The sequence below is a fragment of the Octopus bimaculoides genome, chromosome 20 (assembly GCF_046866305.1).
Source record: "Octopus bimaculoides isolate indiv1 chromosome 20, ASM4686630v1, whole genome shotgun sequence".
Classification (NCBI taxonomy): domain Eukaryota; kingdom Metazoa; phylum Mollusca; class Cephalopoda; order Octopoda; family Octopodidae; genus Octopus; species Octopus bimaculoides.
In genome coordinates, this window is record NC_142947.1 from 46,515,336 (window position 1) to 46,525,167 (window position 9,832).

A 9,832-nucleotide genomic window follows, 5' to 3' on the forward strand; every position below is an offset into this window, starting at 1 on the left:
AAGGATCTTCTTAGTTCCGAATGGTAAGCTGGTGTTCCAAGAGCTGAACAGCATCGGTGGTGTTGGTGCTTGTAGTCTGGTGGTCGTTTAGTTGTGAAAATCAAAACGATATTGAAGATATAACAAGGGTGGTGATATCGAGTTGCTACTCTCGTTAGACTCGGCACTGAGTACAGGATTATTTACATGACCAGAGAACTAATTAAACTCAGCACTACAAGCTAATGAGTGTTGCAGGTCTCTCACTCTCTTTCTCCCTCTCCTTCTCCCCCCCTCTCTCTCTCTCTCTCGGGGTCACATCCTCAGTTGTTCCAGTGGATCCAGGGTTCGGAAGACCTATATGGTGTCTATATTTAATCGCTACTACACAGGCACATAAAGCAATAAGCTAAAACATGCCACATGCTATCAGATAATTCTCGCTTGCAAGTGACGGCTGTGGTTATGGTACTGCAGTGAACAAACAAATAGATCGATAAAAGATTTTATGATAAAAGCTGCATAATAAATAAATGATTTATGTATTTAGTAACGCCCTTCTACCTTCTGTTTCCAAAACCTATACAGGACGGTTTTTCTGTCCGTATTTCTTTAATTTTTTTCTCTTCTTTTTTTCTCCTTTGGTTGGTTTCAAGTAAATAGCCTAATAATGGAGGTTGATCTAATTTTTACGAAACACATGAATAATGTGAAGTAATCAATATTTTAATTGTACATATACATATATACACATATCACACACACACGTACATACATAAATAGACTGACAGAGAGAGAGACAGAGAGAGACAGAGATAGACAGCTAGATAGATGGATAGGTAGACAGATGGAGAGATAGATACACATATACAGATTTATATATATTCACATACATGTACACAGATATATACATATATACATGTATTTAGGTGCTAATACATACATACATACATACATACATACATACATATATATATATATATATATATATATATATATATATATATATATATAAATTTAAGGAATGGAGAAAACGCATGTTATAACTGCATATGTGTATGTGCATATGTGTGTATACGTATATATATGTATACATGTATATATATGTATATGCGTATGTATTTGTTTGGTTATAGGCGTAGATGCATATATATGTGAATGTATATATGTGTGTGTATATTTGTATGTATGCATATATGGGGATGGATATGCATTTATGTGTATTTGTGTATAGGTAGGTATGTGTGTGTATATGTGTAAATTTATGTGTATGTGTACGTATATATATATGTGTATATATATGTGTATATGTGTATATAACTATGTGTGTATGTATGTATATATATTTGTATGTATGTGTTGTCCATCCTACTATCTGGTAGCGTCCAAATCTCTAACGGTTTTTTCAAATGAATTACGTCATAACCTTCTCCAACTATAGTTCTCATACTCGGTCATAATGTCTTACATTTAAGATGATTCCCATGCATTTCCCTGAGGAGAAGTTTACATTTTTAACATCGCCGATTCCTATGGATCGCATAAATTGTAATTCTTCGAAACATATGTCGGAATAAAGTATGCAGTTATAGCATGCGTTTTCTCCATTCCTTAAATTTTTAAATATACTCAAATTCCCAAAATATCAAGGAGTTTCTGCCTCACCAACAGGAATTACACCACAGTTATTTTGTGATCTTTGCTACCTTGGTTTCTATTAACCCATTTATTCTATCAGAATTATTATTTATTAGGATAGAATAAATACATATAATTAAATATTTAAATATATATATATTTTACGAAATTCAATGAAAATACATAAAAATAATGATAATGAATAATAAAAATTTAGTGATATCATATTGATATCGTGGGAATATTTAATGGGAAATATGTGTTTAGTGAATACTAATTATTATTGCATCGCTATTTGGCTGGAAATTCGTGAGTTTTATCCTTAAATTACTGCATTCTTCCGAATTTAGTTTGTTTATAATTCAGCCCTCTTAAGGCTAAAAATCGTTTCGTGTGTTTATCGATTCCTTGGTAATCCTCAGGGGTCAATGTTATACCAATAATATGCTGGAGAAAAGGGCGAGTAACTCATATCCCCCCATTCTCATTTTCCCCTTTTTTTCTCTTCCTGTATCTGTCCTTGTCATTGGTGAAAGTAAATCATTATTGTTATTGTTATTGATTTTGTTGTTGTTGTTGTCGTTGGTGGTGGTGGTGGTGGTGGTGTTATTTCAATTAATCACTGTTTATAGTGATTAATCAATTTGTCGGTCGAGTAGAAAGAAACAATTAAATCTTTTTAAATGATTGATTACACCCGGTGACATGTGATGAGGTGTCACTGACTGTTCTACCTGCCTCTCCACAAGTTAACCTTTTTTCGGGTCACTGAGAACACAACTCCTCCAATACGGTTCTTCTGCACATGAGTGCCCTCACTGCTCTCTGCCCCGGCACCATCCGCGATCACTCGACTCGCTCGCTCCTTACTATCTTTCGTGTCATCGTTCCACCGTTCCCAGCAATAGGTTCATTTCTCCTCCCTATTCCCGCCGTCACCCTATTTTTGTGGACACCAGTACTTGCTCGTTTGCTTCCTCGTTACTGCTGTCCACTGCCTGAACGAAAGCGACGTTGAAAGCATCTCACCTGACTTCGATGGCTTCCACCAGATGTCACAACATGACGCTGTCATGCGAGTTACCTTTAATATCGCGTTTTTAAAAGATTTTGTCGTCAAGAAGCAATTTTAAGACGAGAGAACTCAATTTACATCTGCAGTCGAGCCACATTTGGTATCTTTTGAGTATGCCAGAGTCGAGTTACTTGCAATTTATTGATGGCAAGCTTCTCGTCATCAACAAAACCCATAACGAATGAATTGTGCAACGAAAACGAGCATTGAGGACGACAGAAACATCTGGCTAAGAGTCGTAATGCCTCATTCAACAAAGCACATGTTGTTGTCTTGACCCCGGGCAACTTTGGTGTCGCGGTGGAAGGGGTCGTCTGATGAGATATTGACTCCTGCATTCGGACATGGCGTGTAGCAGACACCCTCAGGACACAATATTTGATATAATAATACATGGTGACGTAACACAGCATACGATTTGTTACGATGCGATACGATAAGCAAGTAAACTAGATGTTTCGATGCTGTAAAGGAAGCACAGCATGTCTAGATTGACCTCACTTTATTCCCATGCCTTCAATAACTGCATGTCGTATGGTGGTTAAGATACAACTGTAAGAACAGATCTATGAACCACCATTAGACTTTCGACCGACTGCCATTGGTCAACAGACGACATCTTGATCCAAGTTGAAATGGGCGACGCAACAACACCAACGACTTTAGTTATGGTAACGCTTTGTGTATCTTTGTAAACATTTTGTCGACATTGATTGTGAATCATTTAACATCGATAGAATAATACCACTTATAGAATTAGGTTAAACTACTTCAATTTTTTTCCATTTACACCTCTTCTCTCTCTCTCTCTCTCTCTCTCTCTCTCTCTCTCTCTCTCTCTCTCTCTCTCTCTTCCATTTTTATTTTCTTTCACTCTTCCTATTTCTCTTTCTTTCTTTCGTTCTTTCTCTCTCCTTCCCTCTCCCTCTCTATATCTCTCTTTCGCAAGAGTAATTTCATTTTCAGAGACAAATTATATTGATTCATATTGTTCATAGAATAATGTATTGTGAATTATATGAAGTATGAGTATATACATTATGTTTGTGTGTTTGTGTGTGTGTGTGTGTGTGTGTGTGTGTGTGTGTGTGTGTGTGTGTGTGTGTGTGTGTGTGTGTGTGTGTGTGTGTACACACAAGCGCTCATGTATTCGTATGCATGTGTAAAATCGTATTTCTATTCCTAAATTAATAATTTCTATTTTGTTTCTCTCACTTTCAGGTGAATTTGGAGACGAGGAAATTATGCTGGCCAAAAGAGGTGCTGAACAGACAGATCCCCAATTAGATTCCAAACTTGACCTTTCCAGAGACTTCCATAAACCACGTTATCGCCCCTATAAACAAAACAGTTCGCAGGTACCGAAAAAACCCTTGGAAATGGCGCCGATCGAACCGCACCAAAATGAAAACACCAGCAAAAAACCGTCCCGCCGTCACGTGACTAAACTATCACGTGGCCCTAGTCAAAATATTCCGGATGAAAGAATTTCACCTGGAAAGAGTGAAATCAGTCGACGAGAGAGAAGACAGTGGAACAAGCGTTCGAACTCTTTGTTTTCTCCTCACGTGACTAATCTGTACCCGTTTGAAACGATTGACGTTAGTAACAGCAGCAACGCCGGCAACCTTAGCAACGACCTGCCCAACGGCCCTGCTGAAACTAGAATGTCGGATAACGCTGCTCTGGACAGGAGAAAACATCATATTCAAAACCGTCGCAGGAACGGTCAAAAAGCCGTGGAATCCTCGATAAGTTCCCGAGGAGTTTATCATTTAAGCAGTCCACGAACATCAGAGAAAAATTATCATTCTAGTAAAACTTCTGAGTTTCATTCCAAACGTCTTCAACGAGAACGTTCCAATGATATGGAAAACAACCGTAGCCTGTATTGTAGCTCTCGGAACAGTACTCACTCGGAAGCGTTAACCGATGATTACGGTATGGGTCTTAGGGACGATGGTGTCGACCTTTTGACAAAGAATGATATGAAAGACAAAAAGTCCCACTATAATAACAGTGATTTCAAATTAGAGAGCAGAGGACCGGTCTCTTATTTCAATGGCTATGATAAGAGTTATGGCAGCAACATGAACAACAACAGCAATAATAATAAGCATAATAGTTATTATGATGATATTGATAGTAATAGTGATAGATATGCAAACACGCGATTGGCTCACAACTCAAAAGATAAAAGGTTCGAATTAGGGAACTTACATGACGCTAGTCCGTTGAGAAGTTTGATGAAATGGGAGTATGAAGATCTGTATGGTGGAAAACGACCCAATTCGGTTCGTCCAGCTCGGCCGAAATCAGCCGTGGTCAGTGCTCGGACACATGCGATGACCATTACAGACAGCGATGACAGTTCCCTAGATGGGGACATAGAGTAAGTATTCTTTTGGGTTTTACAACTGAACGGACGCATGTGTATGTGTGTATGTATTCATGCGTGTATGTATATGTATGTAAACATATACATGTGTGTGTGTGTGTGTGTGTGTGTGTGTTCCTTTGAAGAATTGAGAAATTTGAAAATAAATCTCTTTAAGAAACTGTTCCTGTGTAAATGAAGCCATAAATGAGAGAGAATATTTCAGCTAAAAAAATACTTTTCAGACGGAAACAATCGTGTAGAGAACCCTTTGCGGGAATCGAACCATCGAACCACATGTTTCTTGGTGTTTTGTGGTATCACACAGAAACTTCTATTGATGAAATGAGGATTTTGTGGCAATTTAGAATTTAAAAATTATAAAATAAATAAAGCTATTTTGACCGTCTTCCTGGCCAAAGCATTTCCGAAATTTTGTCCTGAGCGTCCATGCTTGATTTCCGACTTTTACTTCGTCTTTGTTTCATTACGTTCTGAGTAACATAAAGTTTTGCTTTCCTAAGTCCTAATAAATTGGGAATGTGTATGACTCATCTGATGTATGGAAGCCAGAGAAATATCTCCTGTGTATTGTACGTGATGCACGACACAGGTAAAGTATTAAAAAAGGTTCTATCGATAACCACTAAGTCATTTTTAAAAGCGTTCCATCCGTGACTATCGTGTCTGTTTAGCTTTTTGTCTGTCTAAATCATTTTCATAAGTTTGTGTTCAGCATTTATGCTTGTTTTCAGACTTTTACTTAATCCTCGGTTCATAGTCTGATTAATACAAAGCTTTCCGTTTCATAAGTCTCAGGTAATTCTGATGGTTAAAAAGAACTGGGAACGTGTATCATATATAATTTATTTCTTTATTGCTCACAGGGGGCCAAACATAGAGGGGACAAACAAGGACAGACAAAGGGGCTAAGTCGATTACATCGATCCAAGTGCGTAACTAGGTACTTAATTTATCGATCCCGAAAGGATGAAAGGCAAAGTCGACCTCGACAGAATTTGAACTCAGAACGTAACGGCGGACGAAATACCGCTAAGCATTTCGCCCGGCGTGCTAACGATTCTGCCAGTTCGCCGCCCTAAACTCTGATAGTATCTTTCTCTTAGGATAATGTCATGCGAGGAAAGGGATGTTGTGGCCATCATTCGCTTCTGAGACGATATCAGGTGTACTGCGTAAAATCTGAATATCTTATCGTTAAGATTGTAAAGCAATGCGCCGTGGTTACTTTCAACAGTGAGTGAATTATTTGCAACCGGGAATTGAAACCGGACCTCGGATCCAGACATCTGGAAGCAAAAGTTCACTACCACAACTTATTAAGCGCAATAAAAATTAATAATTGATAACCGATATTGATGAGCTGCCGTCCAATATAATCGAACCTCACATGAACAATGATGTATCTTTATGATAAAAAAAGGGGAGACAATCCCATTGAAGGCAAACCCATTAAAGCTCGTAATTACGATGGAAGCTCAAATATCACCTTTATTTAAAATGTAACAACGGTGTGTCTTTACAAAGTATATATTATTAATCTGTTCCATGCTGAGACTTGTTTGTTAATCTTTATCGATCTCTAACCGCCTGGTGTGGATGGCATAAATGGCAGAGAAGTTGGTTGTTTTGCTATAATGAGTTCAATATAAGATAGGTCTTTTAGTTTCCAGCTAAAACAAATTGATAAAACAATCACATGGCCAGCGTTCGAAGCATTTGTAAACATATGTTCGTGTCTAGTCGTGACTACACAGGCACCTGAAGCAATTAGTAAAAGCATGGTACACGTTATTAAGCTGTCCCCATTCGTGAGTGACGGCTGCCTGTCTTGTACATTTCAGCTGATACACATCTGTGACTCCTTTTTTATTCATCCCTCGTTGTAAAGGATTGTATTGTATGAGGCAGATTATAAATGTAATACCTTCAATTTTCCCCTCTGCCAAATTCTTTGTTTAACCTCTTGTCTCTCCTGTGTATTACATGTGATGCAGAGGACATATGTCCTTGACGTCTACGCATTATATATGATACAAGGTGGCGAGTTGGCAGAGACGTTAGCACGCCGGATGAAATGCTTAGCGGTATTTCGTCTGCCGGTACGTTCTGAGTTCAAATTCCGCCGAGGTCGACTTTGCTTTTCATCCTTTCGGGGTCAATTAAATAAGTACCAGTAATGCACTGGGGTCGATGTAATCGACTAAATCCCATTGCCTGTCCTTGTTTGTCCCCTTTATGTTTAGCCACCCCCCGCCCCGTGGGCAATAAAGAAATAAATTTATAGAGAAACGACTGCATTAAAGTTGAACCCGCATCAAGTTCTACAATGTTATGCACATAAGAAGGGAGACAAAAACACGAGGAATGGTAAGAAAATGGTTTCGGATTTAGAGATAAAGTTAGCGATTTTATTAGCAGAGATTTATTCAATTACATCGGCTCCATTACTTGACCTGAAAGGATGAAAAGGAAAAGTGATCGCAGCGGCATCTGAACTCAAAACGTGGAGATCTGGGGGAAATTCTATTAAAACATTAGCCTGTAATAAATAGATAATAACTGCTTCTCATTTAGGCACAAGGCCAGTTCGACTTCCGTCGGATATACTTTATCGAACTTGAGAGGATGAAAAACAAATTTGACGTCGCTGGAATTTGAACTCAGAACGTAAGAGGATGGGAGAAATATCGCAAGGACTTTCGTCCAACGTTACAATGACTTTGCTGATCTATCGCCTTGTGACGGGTGGAGGCAATAGTTAATAACCATACACTAGTTATATGGACATAGCGCACAACTAGCAATGTATCATGGCAGGGATTGCACTACACATGACATGAGTTAAATAGGTAAATAAATAAATAATTAAATAAATAATTAAATAAAGAAAGAAAGAAAAAAAGAAGTATATATATATATATGTCTTCTCTTGTTTTAAAATGCTTTCTCATAAGAGATTTTTGAAATATTTTTCAGGTATGTTGACTTGGAGGAACTCTCTGACGGGGAAGACGCAATTGTTCTTATCGACCCCGAATCAATGAAACATCAGTCGAATAATTCCTGGAAAGACGACGATTCCGATGTCCGGCGATCAGTCTCCACGAAAGCATCTCAAGAAATCTCCCCACGGCAAAATCCAAGATTTGTCAACAAAATTTCTCAAGAGAGCAAACGATTGCGAAGTAATGGCTCGGAAAGCGGGAAGCCGGATACAAACTGGCTTTTTGCTAACAAGAATAGCGATTCCAGCAAAGAACGTCGTGAAAAACGGAGAGAATCTCTGATGGATCCCACCGATCCGTCTGAGTTTAAGCTGAACGGACAGATTCATAAACTTAATATGAAAAAAGACATGTTTGACTTATCTTCTTTCAAAGACAATCTGTCTCTGCCAAGAGAAGCATCACTCACTTCTTCGTTTCAGAAATACAACAGAGATAGACTCTTGTCCGACAGTCTGAGACAAAATAATGCTGTGTTGAAAACGCAAACACAGCAGGCAGATCGATCTGATATGATACGATTTGAAAAGAAAGAACTTCTCCCTCGTCGCAGTTCACACCCACCTCTACCGAGACGGTTGAAACCATTATTCAGGAATATGCCTAACGATGGTGAAGGCAACGAACTGAACGAGAATGGTTTGGCTTAGTCACGCCATCAGTGTTATATCTTTTGTTTAGAAATTGATTTTTTTTTCATTCACCAAAATTTGGTAATAAAACTTTGATTATTAAACAAACCTTTCCCGTTACATAAATATATATGTAGCATATTATATGACGCACATATTAGGTCGGCGCCTTCGCCCATTAATATTTCCGTAATTACAGTCTGCCTTTTGCTTGTTCTTTCTCGTTCCACAATGAGAGGCTTTTTCTTACAGCAACAATTCATTTTGAAAAGACAGACCACTTCAAAGCATCACGTTTTGTTTTTCACGCCACTAAGACATGAAACCATCGCATACATTAAAGATACATTATTCGGCAACATTTCATATAGCACGCACTCACACACACTTGTATGTATATATATATATATATATATGTATATATATATATATATGTATATGTATATGTATATGTATATATATATATATGTATATGTATATGTATATATATATATATATATATATATATATATATATATATATATATATATATATACAGATATATATATACACAGATATATACACAGATATATACATATATATTTATATGCATATATAAACATATATATACACATACATATATATATATATGTATACATATATATACACACACAATCACACACACACACACACACACAATATCCAGGGTGACGGTGTAATTATAGAACAGTTCACCGTATTTAAATAGCTGGGTGATATAATTGAGAAAACAAAGGAACGAAGCCATGAAATAAGAGCACGACTCGGTACAGCGAGATCAGCCTGAAAAACAGTCAATGCAATCTGTAAATGCAGAGTTCTTAAAAGCAATATCAAATTAAATCGATACCTACACCACGATTGACAAATAGTCAACACAAAACTTAAGCTCAGCGTAAAGGAAAACATATCGGTAACATTAGAATATGTATGAGTGACGAAAGTATTACATTGGTAATCGTAAATAAATGATTAATATATTGCAGGAGAAAGGGAGGAGGAGGAATAAGGGGTGACGGTGATGATAATGGGGATGAGGATGATTTTGGTGGTGGTGGTGGTGATGACAATTTAACAATTTACT

The 9,832-nt window shown here is 37.5% G+C and overlaps 1 protein-coding gene across 1 annotated transcript in view; it reads left to right on the plus strand.

Annotated features, from left to right (window-relative positions):
• Positions 1-8,838, plus strand: part of LOC106870283 (uncharacterized) — a 43,594-nt gene extending 34,756 nt beyond the window's left edge. Inside the window, exons 3-4 of the mRNA XM_014916307.3 lie at positions 3,914-5,084; positions 8,070-8,838. Coding sequence (XP_014771793.1) covers positions 3,937-5,084; positions 8,070-8,748 — 1,827 coding nt within the window. The 5' untranslated portion in view covers positions 3,914-3,936 and the 3' untranslated portion in view covers positions 8,749-8,838. The remainder of the gene's footprint in view (positions 1-3,913; positions 5,085-8,069) is intronic.
• The last annotated feature ends 994 nt before the right edge of the window (positions 8,839-9,832 follow it).